This window comes from Thrips palmi, unplaced genomic scaffold (genome assembly GCF_012932325.1).
Source record: "Thrips palmi isolate BJ-2018 unplaced genomic scaffold, TpBJ-2018v1 HiC_scaffold_7, whole genome shotgun sequence".
In the NCBI taxonomy this organism is placed as follows: domain Eukaryota; kingdom Metazoa; phylum Arthropoda; class Insecta; order Thysanoptera; family Thripidae; genus Thrips; species Thrips palmi.
Window position 1 is genome coordinate 5,887,193 of NW_023144634.1, and position 26,008 is coordinate 5,913,200.

General features: G+C 58.3%; 1 protein-coding gene across 1 annotated transcript in view; it reads left to right on the forward strand.

Moving 5' to 3' along the window:
- LOC117652266 (homeobox protein SIX6) overlaps positions 1–26,008 on the forward strand; it is a 38,111-nt gene that overhangs the window by 6,677 nt on the left and 5,426 nt on the right. Inside the window, exon 2 of the mRNA XM_034397036.1 lies at positions 25,345–25,377. Within this exon, the coding sequence (XP_034252927.1) occupies positions 25,345–25,377 (33 nt within the window). The remainder of the gene's footprint in view (positions 1–25,344; positions 25,378–26,008) is intronic.

Consider the following 26,008-nt stretch of genomic DNA (forward strand, 5'->3'; position numbering starts at 1 on the left):
CCCCCCCCTCCGAGAATGCCGTGATTTGGGTTGAGAGAGAGAGAGAGAGAGAGAGAGAAGAGAGGGAGAGAGAGAGAGAGAGAGAGAGAGAGAGAGAGAGAAAGAGAGAGGGGTCTGTGTATTTGACTTATTCCGCGCAAGGAGACGATGTAAGAGGCGACAAGAAGAAACGCGGTCTGGCTAGAGCACTTTAGCAAAAGTTGTTGTTATTGTTGTTGATATCCTCACCTGAGGTGAGACCAATCATATTAATTACCGGACAGGCCGTGCCAGCGAGAAGTAGGCTCCAGATTGAGACATCAATCACCCCCTGTGCCTGCACTGCAACGCACTGCAACGCACTGGCCGCCTCTTTCGGCTCTCCTCCAAGAAATTCGTCTCGGCAAAGAGGCGCCCTTTGATATCGACTCCCCGTCCCTCTGTCTCTCTCGCACCCCCTGCGGGACGTCCCGTGAGTGCGACAGAGACAGACGAGACTCTTCCGGACTCAGCCTTGCTGATGGATGTGGGGGCAACCTGATCCCGGAATGGTTTTTCGGCTCGAAATGATTTTTAAAGCGAGAGCGCGCTAGCGGTCTCGGATTCTCTCTGGCCGGCCGATCCGCGCGGCCGCGGCGTCTGCCCGTCCGCGTCACTTTGGCTTTGGGCCGTTCGGCGCCGTTCGGCTCGGCTCGGCTCGGTTTCGGCTTTGGCTCGGCTCGGCGCTGCTCGTCGCGCGTGTCGGATCCGTCGGCTCAGGCGCCGATGCCTGCAATGGAGACCGGCAATCCGACCGGATCCGACCCTCCGACCCGAGCCGACCCGAGCCGCGCCGACCCTGAGCTGCCCCTGTTACCGTTCGAACACCAGCGAGAGGGTCTGTCTGCCAACCCCCGACCAATCACAGCCACCGGAAATGAGCATTTTTGTGTGCATCGAGCTCGTCTGCCCAGCAGTCGCTCTCCACGCCCCGGAGTGAAGTGGTTTGCATCAAACGCATCAAACTCTCGAACAAGCGGCCAAAAATATTTGACCCCACTCCGGTCAAACTGGGAAGAGCTGTCTGTGTTCTCGCGGCGTCGATGGCAGCTGCGCTGACAAGAAGTTTTGCATTCGTTTCTGCGGGCACCGCCAAGACAACATTTTGTGACCTTCCTCAGCTATATTTCTTTTTCCAAGGAAGTACTGCAGAAACTCGGAAAGCAGGGCGAAAACGTGAGTGATCCCTCGAGAAACGGACACGGGGAAGCCGAGTCGGAATGCGCCAGTGTCCCTCTCCCTCTCGCCTCGCCACCAACTCGCCCAGATTACAAGGGCTGTTTGTCGGCGAGAGAGAGAGACAGACAGAGAAAGCGCTCCATGATGTAGTGGCGAAGAAAGCGGGAGGTTCGAGGAAAGAGTGTTGACACATGTCCGTGTCATTAATGACAGCGATTAACCCTCCAGCCGGCCAAAGAATCGTCTCTCTGTCTCTCTCGCACCCCCCGCCGAGTGCGATAGAGACAGAGTGATGAGGCGGCGGAGTGTGTGCCGGACTGCCTTTGACGGGCCGAGGCACCGAGACGGACCAGCCTGGGGCCTTCCGGAAGCAATAGCTAGCGCCCCTACACCAGAACAAGGGGTGGGCCGGAGCCTGGAGAAATGCTCTCCGCCTGGAGACATGCTCTCCGCCGAAATGCCCTCCACCGGGAGAAATGCTCTCGGCCAGGTCGCTAAAGCAGGTTGGGCGGATAGATAGATGTGTCCGGACAGGTCGTGGAGGGCGCTAAGGACGTGTGTCAGGACGACAGGGGTGGCGGCCCTGGCGGCCCACTGTGTGGATGTGGTCTGCGAGGTGCATTGAGTGAAAAGGGAGCGAGACGACACTGGAAGGGGGTTGCGCAACCCGCGTGGGACGCAATTTGATTAGGCCTAACTCGATGATAGCTGCGCTTATCGCCAAGGGGGTGCATAGCGTGGCTCAGCGCGGCACAGCGCGGCGACCGGGATGCCCACATTGCCCAGGGGAAATACGGCCAGCGGACCGATTCAGAGAGTCTGTCTCTCTCGCACTCACAGGGCGCCGCGTAGGGGTGCGAGAGTGACGGAGTGACGAAAACGCAGTCAGCTGGTCGGTAGACCGGAAGCGGAAACAATGACTTTTCAATGAGAGGCGACTGCCGTGTCTCTCGGCACAGACCACTCGGTGCGGGGTGCGGACACACCGTCATTCAACGACTGTGACGTCACGATCGTGAATTTTGTCTCATTGGCATTTGTTGTAAAGTGCCGACAATTTTAAACAGCGCGCGATCGGCCGCGGTAAACAAGGAAGGAAATGTACAGTGGCGCGGCAAGGAAACTCTTTTGATCCGATCACGACGCTGCTTTGGCCACGCCAAAGGTTTTGCCCTTTTCAGGGCTAGCCTTCGGTAATGTGCCCCTCCCCCACTCCCACGAATGAAATAAATAAAAATTGCCGGGCCGAATCTATCGCCGAGGAAAACGGGCCGCGACAGCCAGAGCGAAAAGGCGAAAGGTCACACCTTGAAAGCAATCTGCTGCGAGATATTAAAACTCGCCCGGCCGGGGTGCCGTGCGCCTTGCCGCGTGCCCAGGGTCCTGTGGCCCGGTTTCGCTCCGTCTCTGTCGCACTCAAGGCCGTGCCGCGGGGGTGCGAGAGAGACGGGGCGGCGCTCGGCGGGGCGCCTTTGACGCCAAAGCGCGCTGAGGGGGGAGGGCCGAGCTAGCCGAGCCCTGGGCCGGGCCATGATCCCTTGGGATTGATCCCTAAGTGTGCCGCTGGCGGGGCGGGGCGGTGTCGCGCTGCCTCGCCCAATGAGAGCGACAGAGATACAGGGTGTAGTGGGCCACCGGGCCCCGGCAAGGCCCCGGCTAGGCAAGGCCCCCACCCCCCGCTTTGCTTTGGAATTTGCCTCCACTGTGTAACAACTTCCTCTGGCGTGGCGCGGCGTGCCGCCACTCCCTTCTCGGCGTCACGCCGCGCTAAGCTGGAGGCTGGAGGCTGCTGGAGTCGGCTGGAGGCGAGGCGCTCGTCAGCGGCAAACTTGTTCGCGGCGCCCTTGTGACCAGAGAGGTGCCGCCCCGCCCCGCCCCCCCCGCCCCGCCCCGCCCCGCCCGCCCCGCCCCGCCCCGCCCCGCCCCCCCCCCCCGCATTGAAGGGCCTTACCACCGAGCGGCCCGGCGGCAGCTGACGCGCAACGTTATTCGCGCTCCCTTCTCATTTCAGCCCCCGGGGCCCCCGGGGGGGCTGAGGCCACGCCGCCTGAAGCTGAAACCGGCGGAATGGAACCCACGATCGTTTTAAGTCTCGGAAAGGAACCGACCTGCTACCTTGATCACTTTTTTCATGCCGTCTCTCTCTCTCTCTCTCTCTCTCTCTCTCTCCCTCTCTCCCTCTCTCCCTCCCTCCCTCCCCCCCCTCTCTGGTACCCGCTGCGAAGGAAGGTGCCGCGGTGTTTACACGCAGCTTCATTCGATTAGCAGTGCAGCAGCGCCCCATTTGACGCTGCAAAGCCTGCAAAGCGAACCGGCCCCGCACCCCGTGTCAACAGTCTACACGACTCTTTTCAAAAGATTGGAATCGGATTGCCGAAGTTGATTTTTCCTCCTACGCTCAGTCTGTGCGTATCGTGTGTGTGTGTGTGTGTGCTCTCTCGTGTGCGTGTGCGTGCGCCTGAGTACAAAGTGCCCGTTCAGGCGGATCTTATGTGTGTGCGTAACTGTGTGCGTGCGTGCGCGGCAGTAAATTTATTTTTCCTCCTTCCTTTGTTTCAGGTATGTAAGGAGCGAATCGAAACGAGGGGGGCGCTGTGGACTTGTCGCAGCGCGGTTCGTACTATACTCTATGTCGTTTCATGTTCGGATTCGGAAGTTGATAAGTTTACTGAGAAACGGTTGGCCCCTGATTTGGCCATAAGGGCGTTACGGTCGTTCACGGTGATCTTGAGGGTCGAGGCGAGGAACACCCAGGAACACCCAGGAACACCCAGGCCGCTGCAGGCGTTTAATAAGCCATTATTGAGCGCGGAACCACAAAGGGATTAATTGCGCAGACTTGTGTGTGGGTGTGTGCGTGAGCCTCTGTGTGTGTGTGTGTGTGCCAGTCTGTGTGTTTGAGAGAGAGAAGAGAGACAGAGAGAGAGAGAGAGAGAGAGAGAGAGAGAGAGAGAGAGAGAGAGAGAGAGAGAGAGAGAAGGAGGAAAGCGTGCTGCCGCTTTGTGGAGGGTGTGAGTGTGTGTGTAGGCGGCAAGGGCGGCGCGCGGGGCGGAGCTATTATTTGACATCGTTCTGAATTTTATAACGTTATTTACGAAACGAATCAATCAACGACGCGGATGTAGAAATCATTCATTTGCCGCGTGCTCGCCGCAGACAGCTCGCTCACATTTCCCTCCGAGTCTTTGTGCTACTGTTAGAGAGAGAGAGAGAGAGAGAGAGAGAGAGAGAGAGAGAGAGAGAGAGAGAGAGAGAGAGAAGACTTACCGGCTGGTACTCCTGCTGCCTTCCTCTCCAGGATTAGACTCCCCCCCCCTCTCGCCGAGTTCCCATAGCGTATTATGTTATCCTCTCTAAACTATCACGCATCATTATGAGACCATCACGCCACGTCACGGAGTCGGGTCCGTAAGCAGCGAAGCAGCGGGGAGTACGGCACCCCCATCCCTGTTTTTCTCTCTCTCCCTCTTACACTATTACTTGCAAACATCCCCTTTTTGGGTGCTCGTTTCTCTGTCAGTCTCTCGCTCAGTTTCGCGGTGTACTACTTTTCCTGCTCTCTCTCTCTCTCTCTCTCTTCTCTCTCTCTCCTCTCTCTCTCTCTCTCTCCCCTCTCTCCCCTCTCTCTCTCTCTCTCTCTCTCTCTCTCTCTCTCTCTCTCTCTCTCTCTCTCCTGTGTGCAGGGAAGGGCTTGGCACAAAGGGGCAAGCTGTAAGCGGCGCCAGCAGCCCTTATCCCCCCTTCCCTCCCCTTCCTCTCCCCTCCCCTCCCCTCCCCCTCGCGGTCCGCCGGGGCTCCGGGTCAGTATCGGGTGACAGGCGCCCACGGCAGAACATTATACCTCATTTCAGGTCAGAGCGATTTGCCGCGGCGGCGGTGCCGTGCCCTGGCCGAGCCCAGCTTCAGCCTCGCTCGGTCCACAGCAACGAGCCTTCTCTGTCTCTCTCGCACCCGCGGACTCCGGGCCACGTTCGCGGCGGGTGCGAGAGAGACAGAGCGAGGAGGGCGCGGCGTTCAGTAGCGCCGCGTAGTATCGCGTGGCTGATTGGCCTTTAATGCAGGCCGCCAGGGCCGCCACACTGTAAACGCTTTAACGCAACTTTAACAGGCATGCCGAGCTTTCGTCAGATTTTTCGGGGGGGGGGGGAGGTGAAGAAGAGACACAGGGCGCCAAAGTGTAATCCTGAAGGGACTAGAAAGGGCCAGAAAGGCTCAGAAAGGGCCAAAAAGGACCGCCACGATTCGTTTCCACGAGAAAGCAGCGCGGCCAAAAGAATTAAGCGGCGCGTTGTTTTCGACACCTCCTAGGAAGCGGCTATCTTCGGAGCTTCAGACACTGACCTATCTCGCAGTAGCTTTCAGACACTCGGCTATCTTCCATAGCGTCCAGACACTCGGCTATCTTTCTGAGCGCTTCGGAACTCAGCTAACTGCTTCCCACTTCCCGAGTTTGGGTGCGTATATCTTTTACCAGTTGAAATGCCCTCACCGGACCTAACCAAAATGTGTCAAAAGTTTGTCAGAGTAGATTAATCATGGCGTGAGCAGTCTTGATAAGTGTAACAAAAAAACGCTATCGAAAGACACCCTAACCTCTCCGCAGAAGTCATTAGCCGAGTCTCCGAAGCGCTCAGGAAGATGGCCGAGTGTCTGGACGCTATTGAAAGATAGCCGAGTGTCTGGAAGCTACTGAGAGATAGCCGAGTGTCTGGAAGCTCCTGGAAGATAGCCGCTTGTTCCTAGGAGGTGTCGTTTTGTTTCCAGTGATGGTGATTGATTGGATTTAGAGAAAGGCGTGAACCTAGTCTGGTGGGGCCCGGCCTGGCCGCGCCACACTGTGCATCGATAATGAAAGGGCCCAAGTCGCGACCACAGAGTTTGTGCGTCTCTCCTTCTTCCTCTTCTTCTTGTTCTCCTTTCTTTTGTTTCTCTCTCTCTCTCTCTCTCTCTGTCTCCCTCTCTCCGGTCTGATTTCAACCTGGGCGCCTACCGTGCCCCCACGCCCCGGTGACGACGAGACCCCCAAGGAGTCTCGCGGTGGCAGCTTTGTGCGAGGGTAATTGTCTCCGTGCCCGGCCGCGAGGTGGCGCTGGCACAGTGCTAGCGGTGGCGCCCTCCCCCTCCCCCCCTTCCGCGCACCCTCCAATTTGCACCCCCTCCCCCTCGCGTCATGATGCTGGAACATGATCACTAAATTACACCCCTTTGCCCGCCGCCGGCCAGCGCGGCCAACCCCCCACCCCCGCCATACGCCCCCTCTACGTCGTCGTCTCTTCTTCTTCTTCTTCTTCTTCTTCTTCTTCTTCTTCTTCTTCTTCTTCTTCTTCTCTTCTTCTTCTTCTTCTTCCTCAGGGTCTTGATGCGTGTGGTGTGGTCTTGACACGGTGCAAGAAAGGGTACCTACCGCAGGCCGCCGCAAAGGGTATCCGTGTCACAGAGGCCGGCCGCCAGGCCAGCGCCACGCCGCCGCGCCAACCAGTTTGGAAAATCCAGCAGGACAACAAGAGCAACAAAAACAAAACAGCAGAAAGGAAAGCCTTTTTTGGCTGCGCGAGGCGGTCCACGTGATGAAGGTCGTGGCCGCGGCGCCGCGGCAGTCGGCACTTGGGACGTACTTGCAAACCGTTTTCTAAAGTCGCTAATTGAACACGGCGCTGTCTCTCTCGCACTCGGGGGCCGCTCCGTTTGGTGTGCGAGAGAGACAGAGCGGCGAAGCGCGTCCTGCAGACTGGTTCCGAGGGCGTTTTCGTCGCTCTGTCCCTCTCGCACTCGCGGGGCGTCCCCTATAGGTGCGACAGAGACGGACTGCAGCACTGCACGTCCGGCGGTAGCATTGAGCAGCCTCTGGCTCGCCCGGGCTCGCCTCTGGCCGAGTCTAATGAATCGGGCGCTGGAGTCCAGTGCTGGAGTCCAGTGCTGGAGTCCAGTGCTGGAGTCCAGTGCTGGAGTCCAGTGCTGGGGTCCAGTGCTGGAGTCCAGTGCTGGAGTCCAGTGCTGGAGTCCAGTGCTGGAGTCCAGTGCTGGAGTCCAGTGCTGGGGTCCAGTGCTGGAGTCCAGTGCTGGAGTCCAGTGCTGGAGTCCAGTGCTGGAGTCCAGTGCTTGGAGTCCAGTGCTGGAGTGATGGAGCCATCACTGTGAAGGCAGGGCGAGGCGGCACGGCTCGAGGCTGCCGCTGCTTCGCTGCTGCTCGCTCTTCTCGGTCAGCTGTGTGGGTTGCCTTGTAACCTAAGCCCTCATTTGCTGCCAGTTACCAGCCATCTGTCAGCGAGAGTAAATCACATCCATCATGCCCGACGTACTTCTCGGTACTGCACCAGCAGGTACCCGCCGCCAGCGTTCCGAGAGTCGTTTTCGTCGCTCTGACGTCTTCCTCGCACCCACCAGGGACGCCCCGTGAGTGCGAGAGAGACAGGGCGACGGAAAACGACTCTCGGAATCGGTCCGCGGGTACCGGCACGACCGACACGGCCCCCGCGAGTTGAACTGTTTCGCAGTGTCACGAGGCGCGGGCTTTTTAAATACCTCGTTTGGGTCGGGCCTGGCTGGGATTCCCCGCTCAAGGACAAAGTGGAGAAATTAAAACGGAAGACAAAAAAAGAACCAGGAAGCTCGCTTTCTGCCAAAGTTCTTAAGGGGACTCCCCTCTAAACCAATGGAAAATCCAGATTTCCCCCAAAAGTCAGAGTGAATTTTAGAGTCCCGAACCACAAACTTCCTCCAGGGAACCGGATGGACAGAAGTCCGACTCAGCACACTGGAAGGCACCCAGCGGTTGACGCCAATGGCCATTGTGTCCGGGACTTCTCACGCGGCGCCTGGAGCAGCGCAGAGCCTGCTGGCTGCGCTAGGACGCCGTGGAGGCCGTGCCGGTGATTGGAAGCACTTCGACGAGGCCGGGGGGACGGCCACTATGATATCACTGCCCCCCCCCCCCTCCCCCCCGGGGGGCCGTCCCCGCTTGGCGCCATCGAACGTGCACCATCATCACACCTGATCCGCCGGACCAGACCGACCCGCCGACAATAATTCCACATGAGACAAAAAAGAAGAAGAAAAGAAAAGAAAAGGCGAACACGGAGTAGTACATCCGCTCAAGTGTTTCCTTTTGTTGGAAACGGCGATACACATCTTTGCCTACCTGGCCGGGGGGAGTTCTTCCTGCAGTGCCACACGCGTGCAACCAACCTATGAAAACAAAACAACAAAAAAAGCGCGCCAAAAGTGGGAACGGCACTTGAGGGTTCAATGGGCGGGCGGCCAGCGGGACAATGCCCTGATGGTCACTCTTCACGCGGCAACGCGGCCAGGAATCGAAGAAACGGGGGAGCGGAAATAAAAAGAGACGTTCGGATCGCGTGCCGCTCTCGAGGCGCGGTTGGCAGCCCTGAGTTGCCTCGAATCTCGAATCGAACATCGAACCGGCGATTATGACCCGCCGGTGGAACGAGAAAAGTCTTTACTTCATTTTCTCGGCGTTGCTGCGCCCTTAAAAAAAATACACCTTGGATATTAATTCTAAAAAAAAAAATATTTTTCTAAATGCACCTTAAAAAAAATATTGCCGCTCCCGCAAAAAGTAAAAATTAGCCTCCTCCAACCAAGACGGCATTTTTTTTCAGGTTCTTGTTATTGCTGTCATTGCTGGAAAACCTTCCTCGTCAAGGTCCGCCCCGCTTTTTCCTTCTAATTGTGCGCGACTGTACTCGATCCGAGGCTTCTTGCTGCTCGCTTATCGATGCCTCTTTATCGTATCATCGTGACGCCGCGCTGCCAACACTGCAACGCAAAAAAAAATGAAAAAAAGGCAGGAAACAGTGTGCCGTCACCTTGGGCGAGCTCTTGGCGCCCAAAGTGAACCGAGTGGACGAAGTGGGATACCTACGTCGCGAGGCCACTGTTGTTATTGTTGTTGGCTGCACTGCCAGAAACATTTCCGATTAAGGCAGTGTGTCGACAGTGTCGTACCGCCTGCTCTCTCGCCGTGCCCTTTATTAATTCAGACGACAAAAGCTCCTCCCTTTGGGCTGCGTAAAACACCAGCAATCAAGTTAGTAGCGCCGTCTCCGTCGCTCCCGTTGTCGGCCCGAGTAATTTACCGGGCTGCGGCGTGTGCAAGTATGCCGGGACAATTAGAGAGCAGGTCGCTACACTGGGGGAAACGCGGGCCTGGTGACACTACCAACTCTCGTACCAATGTGCGCGCCGCTGGATTTCTCATACCAGAGCGCTCGCCGTTGAAATTGTCATACTCACGTGTGCACCTTCTGGACTTTACCCTCTGACTTTGCGGGCTGCTGGAGTCCTCAAAGTGCGGGCCGCTGGAATGCTGTAATTCTCATAGCACCGTCGATGGATTTCTCATAGCCGCGCCTTAACGAGGCGGGATAATCCCCGACGGCCGGGCCCTGGCTGGCTGGCTGGCTTGGCTGCAGTGACTCGGCAAGAAAGCTAAAAGTGTGATTTACCTCGGACGGCGACTGAGTGGTATGGTGTTCTCCATTAGAGGACGGTGATGGCTTGTGCCCACAGGAGCAGCAGCTGTCGGGGAGGAGAGGGGGGGGGGAGGCGAGCGAAGTGAGCGCGGCAACGAGGCGCCCGGTAGCGACTAGACATCTCACTTCATCACTCTGCAGCACGCGGCCCTTGCAATTATCTCGCGTCCTGTTTTGTTGCCGTCGGCTCGCGAGACATCGAATCGAGACATCGAAAGGCTTATTATCCGATCCGCGCGTTGCTAGGCGGTGCTAGGCGGTGCTACGCGGTGCGCGTCAATGTGTTTGGAATCGGGCCGGGTCTCGCGGCTCGAGTTTCGAGTTTCGCCTCGCCGCTCCCAGGGGGCACCGCCGCCGGGAGTGCCGCGCGCCGCTCCACGCTGCCGCGCGCAATCCCTGATCAAAAACGGATGAGTTGGGAGAGGTTTGTGAGAACATAAGCACTTCCCAGCGGAGGCCCCCCCACTCCCTTCCTCCTGCAAGTGCATGGATGGGGTTCGAATCCCCGCGCCGGCATCAGGCCGTTTCCTTTTTCATCATTCGTCTGGGGAAGGCCGCGTGGGGGCAACCCTATAGCTCGGCGCGCCCGTTGGCAACTTGAGCATCCAGCGGAGAGGGCACAGCCCGGCACAGCCCAGGGATGAAGGAAGAGGGTGGAAGGGATTTGCATCTTCTTCTTCTTCTTCTTCTTCTTCTTCTTCTTCTTCTTCTTCTTCTTCTTCTTCTTCTTCTTCTTCTTCTTCTTCTTCTCTTCCAGCAGATCCCTTGGAAATCAAGTCGACACGACCCGGGGACCCCGGTCCCCTTGGTTGATTCGCATGTTTGCCTACGAGACGGTATATATATCGTCTCGTAAAGAGGGGCCCCTCACACTAGAAGTCGGTCCCTTGGCATTTCCCTCGCGAAGATGATCATTCTTTCTCGCGGCGGAAGAGTGTCGTGTTGTCGTAATCAATTATCGAAGCGAAAACAAGCGTGCGCGCTTTGTGCGGGTGGCTAGCCTGATGTTTGGCGGGCCTTGGCGCCTTGGCGGACCGGGCTGCTCCCTGGGGATCAGCGGCGGGCGATTGCTGCCTTCGGCCCTCCTGCCGAGTTTAGAGTGAGAAAGCCCTGTTTGCCTTGCACTTTGTGTCTCGTGGTAAGTGAGTCTTTATCCCCGGGACGGCTTGCTCTGGTCGGCGAGGCTGCGAGGCTCAGCGAGGGTCGCCGCTCTCCCCCCCTTTGCAGTGCAGTGGCTTCCTGACGGACAAACCGGGGCAGACTGGGACGGACAGGCCACGAAAGACAAGCAACGCTCTCCTGTGTCCTTTGCATCCATCCATTCATTCCGACTAGGGATGGACCATGCGCGGACATGACTCCAGGAGGATCCGAGTCAGAGTCAGACACACGAGAAAGACCATGGATTGCGCCCTTTGAAGGACGAAGGTGAAGAACAGGGCGCGACTGGATTTTTCCAGGGCAACTTTGCGACTGGCGATCGTCCGGACGCCCCCTCCACTCCAGGCCGGTGTGTTTACCCAGGGCGGTACGGCTCCCGGTGCCGTAATCCGCTCCCCCGGGGCGCGAACCTCCGACCTTAAAGCTTTTACACTCTCGCGATCCGCGCGCCTGTCTGGCCCCGTGCCTCCCCCGGCCGTGTTTAGACGCCGCGACCGTCGGCGTGCTCCTCCCGGACGTCACCGAGGCCCTGCTCCGCCGCCCAGGTCGTCACCGTGAAAGCCGTCATGCCGAGGTGCGCCATGCCTCGCTGCGCGCGGCGCGTCCCGGCCCCTCACCCCGGAGCCACCAAAACGTAAAAACAATCTCCTTTGACAACAGCGCTAGAATTTTTCGGGTTTGGACTTATAATTTCAGCGGCACTTGGAGATGATTTTGGCAATACGTAGCCAGCTGCTGCTGCTGCTGCGAGCACACATGCTGTCCGACACCACGCGGCGCAGATGGAGCTCTGCGTGCGAGGCGTCGCGTCACGGTGGCCGAGGCCGCTGCCGTGTTTGGTCTCATAACAAATTTATAATCCTCCCCTGATGGCCACCCTCCCGACACACCGGCCGCTACCGCTTGCAAGGGAAGGAGGGGGAAAGCAAGCCTCGGATATACTCCGTCTTGCGAGAATTTGTGTCTCATTTAAAAAACGGAATCGGGACAAACGGTCCGTTTTCATTCATTCTGCTTTCTTTGGCGACTGTTTGTCGCTCGCAACGAGGCAAATAGCAGCGTTCTCGTCTCATTCTTTAATTAAGCCTAATTCAATCGTCTCTCCTGAAGGGAAACTTTTCCTCCTTCATTACGAGACAATGTCCAAGGTGGAGCTCGAGGAAAGAAACGTAATCGAATAATATCATGCCCGTTTGCCGCCTAATATTTCCGACAAACTCGAATCATGCCGGCTGCTTTTTGCGAGGCGTGTTCTCGCGTCACCCGCCTTACACTAGCGGATCTCGTCAGACGGGCGCAATTTTACGTTTCGCCGACTATGGCCCCGCCGCGTTCGCGTACGTGGCGGACTTTTTCAGACGGAATTGGATTACATGATAGCCTCGCTGCGAGGTCCGCCCCGTCTTGCCGACTCCAGCCAGCCGTCTGGATCATTCTCGTAACCTGATTTGCCAAATTGGGTATTTGCCTGGAGACATGCCGGCGCTCCATATATGCCTTAAAGTCGCGTTCGAGGATCAAAGAGTTTGATTGCGTCTCGACCCCGATTGCTTGTTGTTCCGAGCAGCCGGCCAGAGGGGAAGGCCTCGCGCCAAATTTGAAATGAATATTTGAATCGGACGGGCTTTGGTCCGGGACCGGGATTTCAGGTTCGGCCGGTGTGGTGCGGTCCGGCAAAGAGAATGGCCAATGGGCGAGCCGGACTTGGGGCCACCGACCAAAAGTAGTACCCGTACACTGACAATGCACAATGCAGCAACCACGACCACTTTTTGGGGAGCCGTCGAAGGCTAGGCCGGCAAGGCTCATTTTTTCATCACGCACCATATGTCTGATAAATGATGTGTCCGTGACAACACGACAAAAATCTGCAGTACGTCTTAATTTTCTTCGTATTCACAACTGTTATGAACCCATGAACCAGTGTGAGCTGAAGTGCAAATGTGATGAGAACACCTTTTTTAGACGGATGGGGATATTACTCTGTAATAACTCCCAACCATTTTTTTAAAATTTTTTGTTTATGGATGTGAATTTGCTGATGGTGTGTGGAGCCAGTCATCGCCCTTCGTGATGTTATCGAGGTGCACTGTGTATGCAACGCGATGCGACGCGATGCACTGCAAATGCATCGGCTGTCTCGGCTTCCCCTTTTCTTACGGCCGCCTTCGCAATTAGCGCAAAGAGTCCTCCCGATCCTATCGGCGGACTCTGTCTCTCTCGCACCTGCACCTGGGAGACGAGAGCACGAGAGGGACAAAGCGACGACTCTCAGTGTGCAAGGCGCTAGCCGCGAGTAATGATGTCTTGGCGGACCGTCGCGAGGCTAGCGGCAGCCGCGGCAGCCAAAGTGGGTTGGCCACCGTAAATCGGCAAGGCGAATTTCTCATACGGCAGCCGGCGGGCTTGGGTGACATGATGATTGCCTTTTGCACCTTACTTATCGAAACACACGCGTCCCGCCGGCCGGGCGTGTGTCGTGACGTCATCCTTTGAGACGCGATCCAGTCGCACTGCCTTGTAATTACGCAAGGCAGTGCATGCACACCGATCTCTCTCTCTCTCTCTCTCTGTCACACTCGCTACCGTAATCGTCTCGGCTCGTTTGGCATTCGCATGTCGTTAAAGCGATATGCGCGCCAGCAGACGGTGTCGTCCCTTTTATGCGATTGTCAAAAAAAAAGGTGAACAAAACGGACGTGCACCAGAAAACAAAACAAAAATTCACACCCGAAATGACGATTCCGCGCTCGGAGCGACAGCTGATAACGCCAAGTCGTTTCCGCCCTTTGAAAGAACTCGATTCCATGACTCACGCTCCTCAAGGCCTCAGAGGTCCCGGGTTCGAATACCACGGAAACCGTGCCGTATTTATTTTCCCTCGCGTGCTGCCACACTGCTACCGTGGGCAGCGCCTCGGAACGCCGTGTATTCAATTTGTCCGGCCGAGGGAGGGCCGTCTCATGATAATATGTCAACGTTGATAGCTCGGCTCCTCCTATGTGTAATTATTACAGACGCTTGCCGTGTTGTGGGCAGGCTGGGCAGGTGAAGGAGTATGGCAGTCTCATTGCTTTCCTACTTCCTCGCACGAACCCAGACTCTCTCTCTCTCTCTCTCTCTCTCTCTCTCTCTCTCTCTCTCTCTCTCTCTCTCTCTCTCTCTCTCTCTCACACACTTACACACACACACCTGGTGAATTAGAAAGTGTGTGTGAATGTGTGCGCGTGTGTCTATATCTGTGTGCGCCATAGAGGTGAGACTAATTGATCCTATTGATCCCATCTTTCCTCGCGCGTACACACGCACACACACACACACACAGACAAATCGAGTCACACGCACACACACATACACATTCACCTACACTCACACACCCACACACGGACGCTCTGGACGCACGCGCGCCCTCACACAATCACACCGCCCGTGTCTTTGTGTGTGTGTCAAATGACGCGTCTGCGGGATTAATGGTCCATCAGAGAGAAAACGCATTGTATGAGTGTGTGTGTGTGTGAGTGTGCGTGAACGCGCGCATACATGTGTGAGTGTGTTTTGTTGTGTTTTGAGTCACATACCGCTCGCTCACGACTCAAGGTGTTGACACAGAGGGGACCGCGGGGGTACAGCTTCATCGTTACTTATTTGTGACAAATTGTCGAAGTTTGCCGGTCGCTCCAAATTCTCTCTACTTTCATCTTCCTGTTTTTCTTTTTTTTTTTTTTTTGAGTGTCTGTCGAGTAGCTTGACAATGGCGGCGGGTATCTTTTTACGAGAAGACGGAAAAGGCGCCATTTGTCACGTGGCGGAGGTAATTACATTGCCGTGGCTGTCCCGAGCCCACCTCATTAGCGCCGGCTCGTGGTAACCCCTTCAAACCTTCAAACCACCGCACAGAAAAAAGGGGCCTTTTAATTGAAACAGCTTTCTCAGGGTTCTGCGCGGGTTTTTCGAAAAGCGAACTAGGAAATCGCCGCGAAGCGTGTATAATTTTCAGAAGCATTTTTTTCAAAGAGGGAGTGGAAGGTTCTGCTTTGCGTGTTGCCACGGTACAAGTACACACGCGAAAATTCCCAACGCGTTGCCAACGTTGGCAACCCTTGCGATACTGGTGCATCCTGCGTTTGGTTGTCTGCGTGGCAACACTGGCTGGGCGGACCGCCTTGCTGCGCCGCTTAGGCCCGGCGAGAAAGCCACGCGAGAAGGGAGAAAGGAGAAGGGGCAGAGAGAATAAAAAACGGGGCAGTGGGCGTTTTCACAGTTTTGACAGTGTCTGGAGATGCCACGCCGCTTGGCTGGTGACGCCACTCCAGCCAGCGCCCCCGCCTCCACACTGTCAGGCCGTCGCCATGGCAACGCGTGCCCTACACTGCGCGCCCACGACACCTCGGTGCCTTAATTACACCTGCGCTCTGTCTCTCTCGCACCTCGACGGGCCGCCGCGGCGGTGCGAGAGGGACGGCGCGTTTCGGAATGGGGCTGCATTGTTCTAATGGAGGCTAATCTGCGACCGGCAGCCAAGGCGGCAGCGGACCTTGCAGTGGACCCCCCATGGCTCCCCCGGCCCGGCCACGGCGTCCACGGCGTCCGCACTGCTGGGCGTCTCGGATTTCATCGCTGCTACACTGCCGAAAAAGGCCCACGGCACGCGGGGCCCACAGGGGCGGGGGCGTAAAGACACGATACCTGGCCTGTAACGCGATCGCCCTATTCCATTTTCGGATCTATCAAACCAAACCTGTTGCCGGACGGTGCCTCGCCCGCCAGCCGCTCGGCGGCGGTCCGCTGCTCTGTCTCTCTCGCACCCACACGCCCCGTGGGTGCGAGAGAGACAGAGCGACGACTCTCGGAGCGAGTCTGCTGCACGAGGTAGCCAAAATTTGGTTGACGTCCCTCGGGGCTGATTGTCGCGGGCCCGGGACACCCAGAAGGCTATCGGTTTCTCTGAGGCGGCCGGCTGGGTCGGCCCGGCCCTGGCCATGCCTTGCTTCGGGCCAATGAAGGGTCCACCGCCTGATTCGACGCGAACGTCTGGAAAAAAGGCCCGCCCGGCACAGCGGCGCGGCCTGCCAGGCCTGCCACGACGCCAAAAAGAGCCCATTCGCTTATTTTTGGGGGCCTTCATCGCCACTTTGGGGACCGTCATTAATTTCTGTAACACCGAGACGACGTGTGTGTGTGTGTGGCCTGTGAGGTGACGGACTGGAAGAAGGGAAAGAAGGAAGTGAAAGGTGGGAGAGAAGAAGAGGCGTAAATGAGGCTGTCTGACGGACAAAGTCGCGACGACACACACAGCCGGATGCTGCCCACTGATAGCCGGAATGGAACCTCCCCCCCCCCTCTCTCTCTCTCTCTCTCTCTCTCTCTCTCTCTCTCCTCTCTCTCTCACCTTTGGCGCGCCCCGACCGGTGTGTGAGTCGCCGCCCCCCGAGTCCATTCGGAAACAATTGTGTCCTTGCTTTTGCCGCCTCGTCGCCTCGCCTCAATGCGCTGGTTACTCACTACTCCTTCCTGTCGTCTGTCTGTCTGTCTGTCTGTCTGTCTGTCTGTCCGTCCGTCCGTCCGTTCGCCCCACTGACAGCGAGACAGCGACCCCCGCGTGTTTTTACAAGCCGCGCACGTATTTACATTGCAGTGTCCGGTCTGCACGCATGCCGCCGGTCTAGTCCGCCCGGCCGCGCCGGCTCGTCGGCACGGCGAGGGGGATTGTCGGATTTACCGACTCATTCTTCACGCGCTGACAAATCTGAGACTGTATTTTGGCACGTCGCGGACCGTCTGTGGGGAATCAGGACTCCATTAGGAGGAAAGGAGGAGGGGGTACTCCTCGGGGGTTGGTACTTTTGGGGGTTGTTATTTTCGGAGGGTTGGTACTTTTGGGGAATTGGCACTTTTGAGGGTTGGTACTTTTTTTTTTTTGGGGGGGGGGGGTTCTTTTTCGAGGGTTGGCACTTTTGGGGGTTGGTATTACGGGGTGGCGTTGGTTTCATGGCCCATTCAATACAGTTTGGGAGTTCTGCAAGGTGTAGAAGGGCGTCCTATGATACGGTTGCCCCTCCTGCAAGCCAGACTTGCGGCAGTGTAGGGTTGCCAACCTCGCGGCCGGTAATTGGCGTCAAGTACAAAGAGAGCTCTAACCGGGCTTAGGCGGCCGCCGTGGCGCGGGATTTGGGTGTCCGGGTAGCAGGACGGCTTAGTCTGTCTCTCTCGCACTCAGGGGGCATCCCCTACGGGTGCGAGAGAGACCGACAGAGCGATGAAACGCTGCACGCACCGCGCTCCGCGCTCGCAGTAACGACTGTCCCAAGTATCATTTACGGGCGTCATAGTCGCCTCGCGTGCTGCGCTGCGAGCTCCAGCCTCTATTATTTACCACAACAAATTGAAACGGTGTGTCGGGGGACAAGGATTCGGATCAGAGTGATACTCCATTGCGAGCACACACACCCCTGTCACCGTTTGACAGAGGTTGTGGATGTTGTCATATAGCCTCACATCCGGTTTATGCTAATACGGCCGAGATCCATTGAGTTGCCGGCCGAAAAGGTTTGAGGGAGGAAGGCCAGGGAGGGGGTCCCGCCCGGCGATTTGAAAATGATGAGGCCTCGGCTTCTTTCTTCCTCTTCATTTTTTATTTATTTTTTGCCCCGCGCGTCTTGCGGTTTCGCTAAGTAAGCGGCGTGGCCCGCGTGCTTTTGTCGAGGCGATACACTTTTCACACCTCGGGGAAGTGTCCTGCCTGCCGTGCAGGGGGAAGCAGCGAGGAGGATTTTATTCTCCGCTTACATTGGATTGGACCCCATCTCTCCGTGTCTCACGTTCTCCAGCCCCAATTTGCACACGCTGAGCGAGAGCGGCCGACAGTGGGGCAGACGGGGACGGATAGGACTCGCGCCACCAACAGCCAGCAGCGGACCACATAAACGAAATTAGCCCTAATTGAATTTTGACGAAACGACAGAGGAGGCTCAAAGGGGCTGGCTGGCTCGGCCGCGGGGGGTCCTGGCTGCCTGCAGACTGACTCCGAGAGTCGCTCTGTCTCTCTCGCACCAATACGGGACGCCCCGTGAGTGCGAGAGAGACAGAATGACTCCCGGCCGCGGGGCGCGTCCCACGGGGTCCTCGGTCATTGCGCTGCCACTGCCGCCAGGTTGGCGAGATATCGCCGCCAAGATTGATTTCCGCCCCTCGTCGCTCCGAGGCTCCAACGGAACTACTACTGTACACAAAAAACACGTCTCAAAATGAGAAAATTTACTTGCGACCAAGCAAAATTGCAAGGTTAATTGTATGCTTCTAAGAATTATTTTTCTGGGGTTGCACACCATTGGCAAGGAACTACCAACCACTGAAAACACTTGTCGAAAATAACCACTGAGGGAGGCCCACTTCGGAACTACTTGGCCACGGATCTGTCTCTGGAACGACCTCCAGGAACGGGCTTCTGGGTGCGACAGTCGTACCTGCGAGAGTTGGCCAGCCTGCTCATTACGGCCTGACGTGCCGGGCCACTTCTGCGGCCGCGACGCCCTGGACACCCCGGCCGGCTTGGCCCGGCAGCGCCCAGCGGGCAGTGCTGCCAATCTAACTGGCCCATACGCGCGGCCGCGCAGCGTGAAATAACAAAGCGCCTTTTTCTCGCCGCGGTTGGCCACCCTGGGCCGGGCCGCCCGCGGCGCGGTGGCGGACCGCGTCCGAAGGGTCCGAAGGGTCCGAAGGCAGACCCATTTCGGTGGCGGCGGCGCAGCAGGGCTGCCAACGGCAACACGGTGGCGCCAGCAGGACTGCCAACCTCGTATCGCGTTGATCCGATTCCAGGAGCACACCTGGGGACAGGGAGGGGAAATTGGAACGGAATGACGAACTGTACACTGGGAGTCGACGGGGGAAAGGCGCGCTGCTCGGGCAGTGTGGGAACGGGGGAGCGTGTTGGCGATGTTCTTTCGGACGGTTGGCGCTGGCAGTGCTGGCAGTGCGGGCCCGGAGTTGCGGGGTTGTCCACACTGTAACCGAGCCGCCCTCCAACCCGTTGCACCCGGCGCGCCGAGGGGCTTCCGCCTTGTGTGGCCCCGCCGGGCCAATCGGAGAGGAAAGCCAACAACAACAATCTCCTGACGTTTTACTTTTGTTTTCTGTTCCAGGTGGGTCACAAGGTCACTGCCGCCACTGTGGAGCCTTGCACGGAGCGTGAGTGCCAAGAACGCAACTTCACGGCGAGTTTTTGAATTTTCTATCAAAAACCTCAAGCCGTTTACGACAAAAAAAGGAAAATTGAAAGTTGAAAATCAAATGTGAGACGCCTCGTGACTTTGGCGGCGGGCGATGGGAACGCGCCAGCGCGCTGCACGGGGGTGGCGGGTGCGCGCGTGTTTCGCGAAGGTTAAGGATTTACAACCCCCACCACCCCGGCGGCTGGACCCACCCCTAACTGCATCTCGTTACAACAACTCAATCGCGTGTCAAAGTAAACAAATCGGGGGCTAGAGTAACTCTCTCTCTCTCTCTCTCTCTCTCTCTCTCTCTCTCTCTCTCTCTCTCTCTCTCTCTCTCTCTCTCTCTCTCGCAGCGGGCGGGGGAGGCGGCGGCGGCGGCTCTTTTGTGCTCCCCCACGTCGCCGCGTCGCTACTGCAGCCACCCCGGCGGAGTCCTGGCGGAGTTCATCAAGGCCGGCCTTGTTGTTGTCACGCCGATGAGCTGATAAACGGCGGGGAGAGAGAGAGAGAGAGAGAGAGAGAGAGAGAGAGAGAGAGAGAGAGAGAGAGAGAGAGAGAGAGAGACCGCTGAATTATTTTCCGTCCTTGTTGTTCCCCGTCGCCGTCCTCGCGGCTCCCGGCAGCTCAGCTGCGTATTTCCGAACAGTGATTCGTGGCTCTGTCTCTCTCGCACCCCCACGGACTCCGGACCGCCCCGCGAGTGCGAGAGAGACAGAGCGACGGATCATGTTCGGCCCGATTATAGGATCTGGCGGACAAAAGGGTGCACAGTAATGATACGAGGCCGGTCCGGGGCCGGTCCGGTACGACAGATCGTCGTGATAGCGCGGCAGCGAGGACGGCGTGCACGGGGGCGGCCTTGGGGGCGGCGAGGCGAGGCGCGCGTCGACCGCCGGAAAACGACGACTAAACGTCAGGAGGGAAAAAACGAACCAAATCGGCGACCTTTGACTTTTCTCGCCGTCGCTGCTGGTCTGAGTAAATGTGGTGTTGGCGGGGTGCTCGGCGTCCACGACGCCGGCGTCGATGATTGCCGTGCTTGTCGTCGGCGTGCTTGTAGGCGCCCGCACTGCGAAGGTCCCCGTCGTCCGCGGGGGGTCCACGCCCTCCACACGCGTCCCCACGACGACGGCAACGGCACGGTCCCGCGGGGCCGCGGCGGACAATGTCTTGTAACGGGATCAGCGCGCCATTCCGCCACAGCGCACCGTCGCTCCGTCCCTCTCGCACCCGCGGCCGCCGCGTGCGTGCGAGGGAGACGGAAGAGGAGCACTGTTTGGAATCGAGACGGGATGCCTTTCCAGACGCAAGGGGCCCTTGCTGCCGCCGGCCGCTGCCCGCGGCGCGGGGTGGTCGCGGCGGTGGCCGTGCCGTGGCCGTGCTGTGGCCGTGCCGTGGCCGTGCCCGAGGGTGGTCCGGGACAATCTGCGCATCCCGGAGTTAACCCCGTCTTAACTAGATTGGGGTTCAGGGCGGGGCGGGGCGGGGCGGGGCGGGGCGCACCTTTGCGGCGCCGGCTTCTGTTTGGGGGCGCCACCACTACCGCCACCCAGGCCACAGCGCCGAGCCCCGCCGAGCCCCCGAGTCCAGGGCCTCCGGGGCCTCCTCGGCGTGCGGTCGGCCGGCGCCCCTTGGCGTGGTCTCGCAGCTTGCGGCCCTCAAAGGGGACCCGACTGCACGCCGCGCCACGCCGCGCCACGCCCCGGTCGCGTGTAAACCCCGCACGCCCCATTTAACGGGCCGCCGTTTTGGAATTCATTGGCCGCTGGCCTCGAGATCCACTGCGGCCGGGCCGGGGGGGGGGGGGGTGTTGATAAGGGGATGGCGAGGTATGCTTCGGGATTGGCGGCGCGGCGGGTCGGTGAGGTGAGCAGCTTGATTCCATCCCCCCCCCCCCCCCCCCTTCACGAGTGCGACAAGGACACCAACTCGGCCATGCGCGGAATCAGGCGGGTGGAGGATGACAGAGGGAGCAGGTGACCGGTGTGGAAAAGGTTTCGAGGACTCCGGGGGTTGGAGCAGCGCAGGGGCGGGGGTGGGGGTGGGTGCGGGTCTGGCGGGCCACTTGCTATTCGGGTCGTGGGGCTGACACTGCGCAGAGAGCACACAGCACAGAGCACACACAGACACCCCCGCGGGCGCGCCTCCGAACCACCCCGTCGCTCTGTCTCCCTCGCACCCGTGCGGCGCCCCGCGAGCGCGACAGAGACAGAGCGCGGCCTGCTGGTGGGCACACTGCGAATCAACCCTTTCTTGCGCGCCTAGCGTAAATAATGCATATCGGAGTGATTGAGTTAGCGGCGCCTCACCGTTTTGCCGCGCGCCTCCACTGCAGTCTGATACCCCCCCCCCCTCCCCCGCAATCAGCGCCCCTCCCCCCGCCCTCATCAGCCTCGGGGCGCGTGCGGGCGAGGGAGACAGACAATGCATAAAGTATTTATGCGTTATTCGTCCGGCGGCTGCTCGGCGAAGGATCCGAGGATCTCGTGATCCGACGCACGTGTGGGAAAAAGGAGAGGCAAGCAGAGCCACTCGGCGTCGCCAAGCCACTCCTTCGGCTCCTTCGAGTCGAGTGCAGTTCAAGTTAGGGGTTCCGACTCGAAGGAGTTCAAAAGTCAGGGGTTCCGACTCGCAGCCCCGCATCCGTGACTCGGATGGGTTGAAGGAAGGCGTCGGGGACTTCTGAACTTTATTCCTGTCAGGGGTTGGAGGTACGTAGTTTCTCTCTCTCTCTCTCTCTCTCTCTCTCTCTCTCTCTCTCTCTCTCTCCTCTCTCTCTCTCTCTCTCTGTACCTTGGCCTTGATGGACAACAGTTTCTGAAACTGTCCCCTTCCCCCCACCCCCCCTACAGTCATCCTTGATCCGCACCTGCGCGCGTGACATATGGCCTACGCCGAAACTGGGCCAAAGCCGTCGCCGCATCACCACACACAAACAAAACACGCGCGCACACACACACACACACACACACACTGCTACGCGACGTAGCGCCAGGTGCGTGCTGCGGCGCCGACGCACCGATTTTCGTCCAAAACGAGAACTACTGCGCCCCGCTGTCCGCATTTTGGTCCGGTTGGCCGGCTATGGCCTCGTTTCTGACTTTTGCTCTGAGGCGCGGGGGTGATCTCGCCAACAACAACAACAACAACCGAAATCTACAGTGCTCCGCGTGCAACCCACCCCCGGGGACCCATATGTCTCGCATCGCAGGTGGCTGCTGAGTAATTCGATCGGAGGGGCTGTGTGTGTGTGTGTGAGCGTGAGCGAGAGAGAGATTCTTCTTGCGTGTGTGTCATCTCTCTCACACACACACGCCCGCTCGCATGCAGTCACCCGCAAAGCAGTGTGGTGGAAAGCGACCCGCCCGTCGACAGGTGATCGACCACCGGCGGCCTCCATTTTGTCGCATTCCCACTCGAACGGTGTCCCCGCGCCCCGCACTGCAGGTGTGGCCGGCATGCATGCAGGGCCTGCCAGGGCCCTGCGAACCAGGCGGTCCCGCGTCTTCGGTTTTTGTTGTTTTCGTTTTCATTTTCGGCCGCTGTGCTCCGCGCCCGCCAGCTGACGGGGCGTACTGTCTCGCTTGCAAGGTCGGCCCGGCCCAAACCATTCCCGTGTTCGGGAGTCACACGCATGCGTCGCTGCAATCACGTCAGCGGCATGCACTCCAGTGCTCGCTCCGTCTCTCTCTCTCTCTCTCTCTCTCTCTCTCTCTCTCTCTCTCTCTCCTCTCTCTCTCTCTCTCTCTCTCTCTCTCTGGCTGATAGCGCCTTGCGGGCAGGCCGCCCGCCGCGCTCCGGTGCGCGGCACCACTGCAAGTTGCCTACCCTCGGAATGGCAGGCGGCGGCGAGGAAACCACAATCCAGAAATGACGTAACACCCCAACAGTGTCGCAGTGTGACGCCCTGGTCCTTTGTTGGTCGCCACCGTTTCCTCTTTGTCTCTTTCCGCCTTCCGACTTGCCGCTCGCGCTGCTTGCACTGCTTGCGCTATCGCGGCTCCACTCTCCGTGTCTTCTCCCCATTGTTTCCCGACTCAAAGAAAAGATAATGATTCGGCAAACACACACAACGCCGTAAAAATACACCGGAGACAAACGCACACACGCACTTCACAAGCGCACACACACCATATCAGATGCCACACGGACACATTTCCTGAGAGGGATGCCTTCTGGGCCAAGACAACAGCCCCTCCCCCACCCCCTTAAAATCGCCCCCCTCCTTCCTGCCACTGCCCTGTCTGGGGCTGAAATGGACCACATGTCGGGACGGAAGCGCTCGCTCGACGGCGTCGCGGCGCGGCGCCCTGCGGCGGTGTGCAGTAATAGCCGGAGTGTCTCGTGTGAGAAAACACAGTCAAACAAAAAGAAAATCACACTTTTCGTTTCACATTTACCTTGCGCCAGTGTGGTGTCCATAGTGAGACTTTCCCTCGCACTGCACAGAGACAGTTGGTTGCACGTCTGGATGAAAGGGTCCGCGAGTTATCGCAATGGAACGCCTTTAGCTCACGCGGGTGTGGGTGAGGCAACCTCTGCGTTGCGGGTCAGACATTGATTTGTTACGTATGCACACACACACACACACACACACACCACACACACTCACACACAGTCGTGACGTGTCGATCGGGCGATCAACGCATGTCGTTTGCCGCGTGTGTTTGCCGGTCGGACTCGTCGGATGGTGATTTGCTTGCCATGGGCTGCAGGGTCCTTTTCTTGGCCGCGACCGGTAAGCCTAGTCAAGCGCGTCACCCCCCCCCCCCCCCCCCCCCCTTTTCCCCCCTCCTCTTTCCGAGGTGGCGCCTCCGATCTCCGACTGGCACCGGCGCTTCCCACACTAGATGCTCTGCTCCGAAAATCGGACAGTCATCCTCGCCTCCCTATCATCAACTGTCATCACGGGTGAACTCGTTGAAGGGGGAGGGGGTTGGAGGGGAGGGGGGCATTGTCTCGAGCGGGCACACTGCGTGGCCTCACGCGGCGAGTAGCAGACTGATTCCGAGAGTCTGTCTGTCTCGCGCTCTTGGCGCGCTCCGTGTAAGTGCGAGGGAGACAGAGCGACTCTTGGAACCAGTGAGCAGCAGCTGGCTCCTGCAGGGCGACTCTCTCTCTCTCTCTCTCGCACTCATGGTGCGACCTGCAGGGTGTGTGAGAGAGACTGAGCGACGGAGAGCACTGTTCGGAGCCAGCCCCCCGCCAGAGGTGTGGCGCAGGGCGAGCGTCCCGAACGCCACCCAGTGGGAGGAGCGTTCGTGTCATGTCGTCGTGAGAATGAAGTGACGAGCCGCGCGCCGGCCTCAATAAGCTGCCTCTTGGTCCTCTAGGTCCTCAGGTCCCCTAGGTCCTCAAGGTCCTCTAGGTCCTCAAGGTCCTCTTGGTCCTCTACGTCCTCTAGGTCCTCTTGGTCCTCTAAGCAGCCAGTTTGCTCCAACGGGGCCGAGCAAGGAGACGGGGCGACTTTTTAAAGTTCAGAAAAAGGTCACCACAAGCACTAGAGGAACTGTCGAAAAAGTATGCCTCCGAATCGACTGGAAAACTCTTTGTACTGGGCCTCCTAACTGTCAGTAAGCTCCCTTCAAGAAGTTCGAGCAATTTTCTCCGGTGTGGAATGTGAAAGGCCAGCCGTAAATTCAAACTCGGTCCCTCGCCCTTCGCCCACAGTGCCGCTCGTCGCGCCCCCCGCCGCCATGGCCTCGCGTCGCCACGTGTGTTGCTATGCCCCCCCCCTCTCCCTGTCTCTCTCCCGCCGCGTTGCCATGGCGCCAGGCCGCGCCAGGCCGCACAGCCAGGCCGCCATGTTATTGGTACCCAGCCGGCCTCGAATTACGGCCGTCTCTGTCTAATGTCGGATGATGCTGCTCATTTCGCAGTGCCGTCGTCACTCCGTCTCTCCCGCTCTGCAGGGCAGTCCCGCCGGGGTGCGAGAGAGACAGAGCGGGCCCTGCTGCAGGATGTGGGTGATTGGGGCGTCACCTGCCAAGGCATTCTTACTTTTCGCTCTTTCGGAACCTTATTTATTTTTACTGTGCACCAGGCAGTTGTTGGTGGGTGGGGATTTCAACGGTCCTGTGCATCAAAGTTACGTCGGGGCTTTAGCTCGACACGGAAAATTGAAAAATTTCATTCATTCCGGTTTGTTGCTGCTTTTAGGTCGTCTGAGTCTCATTTCTCTCTCTCTCCCCGATGAGTGTTCAGGACTCTGTGGCCGAGTTCAAGCTCGACGAAACCCTAAGTAATCTTTGTCTAATCGGCTCTTTTTGTTTCTCTTGTAGACGACGGCTACACTACGACCCCAACGACGAGAGGTATGTACCGCGCATCTCTTTCGACGGTTGAGCAAGCTGCAGAAAAAAAACAACCTCCCTGCGACACGACGTTGCTCTATTATTCCAAGAAAATGAGTCTGTGTTGCTGCATCGTTAGGATCTTGCATTAAACGTCCCTTCCGGTTAAACGTATCAGCGCCGAGCGCGCCAAATCTGAGAAAAGGAGAGGCTGCTATCGGCTGCTGATTTGGATAATCGTGTTTTAGCGGTTTGTCGCTCTCTCGCACCCCGAACCCCACGAGTGTGACAGAGACAGACAGAAAATGAAGGGAGGGGTGCATGACAGGGGTGGTCGCTAGCGTGGCCGCAGTGTAGGAGTCACAGCCGGCGGAGACATGTTTTCCTTTCCGTGGGAAATGACACTAGCGCCAGTGCTTAGTCAAGCCAAAGCCAACAAACGGTCCCAAAAGATCGACTCAAATGACTCCCGGGTCGACCTTCTGCCCGGGGAAAGAAAAAAAAGAAAGAAAGAAAAAGGGAAACGTCCCCGGAAAGCGAGGAGCGCCACCGAGACGCCACCGAGTGGGCCCTGCGCAAACAAAAAACACCGTCTGTGTTTATTTATGAAACTACGTTTGCAATCAGAGCCCCGGAGGATGTTTAGGCTGAA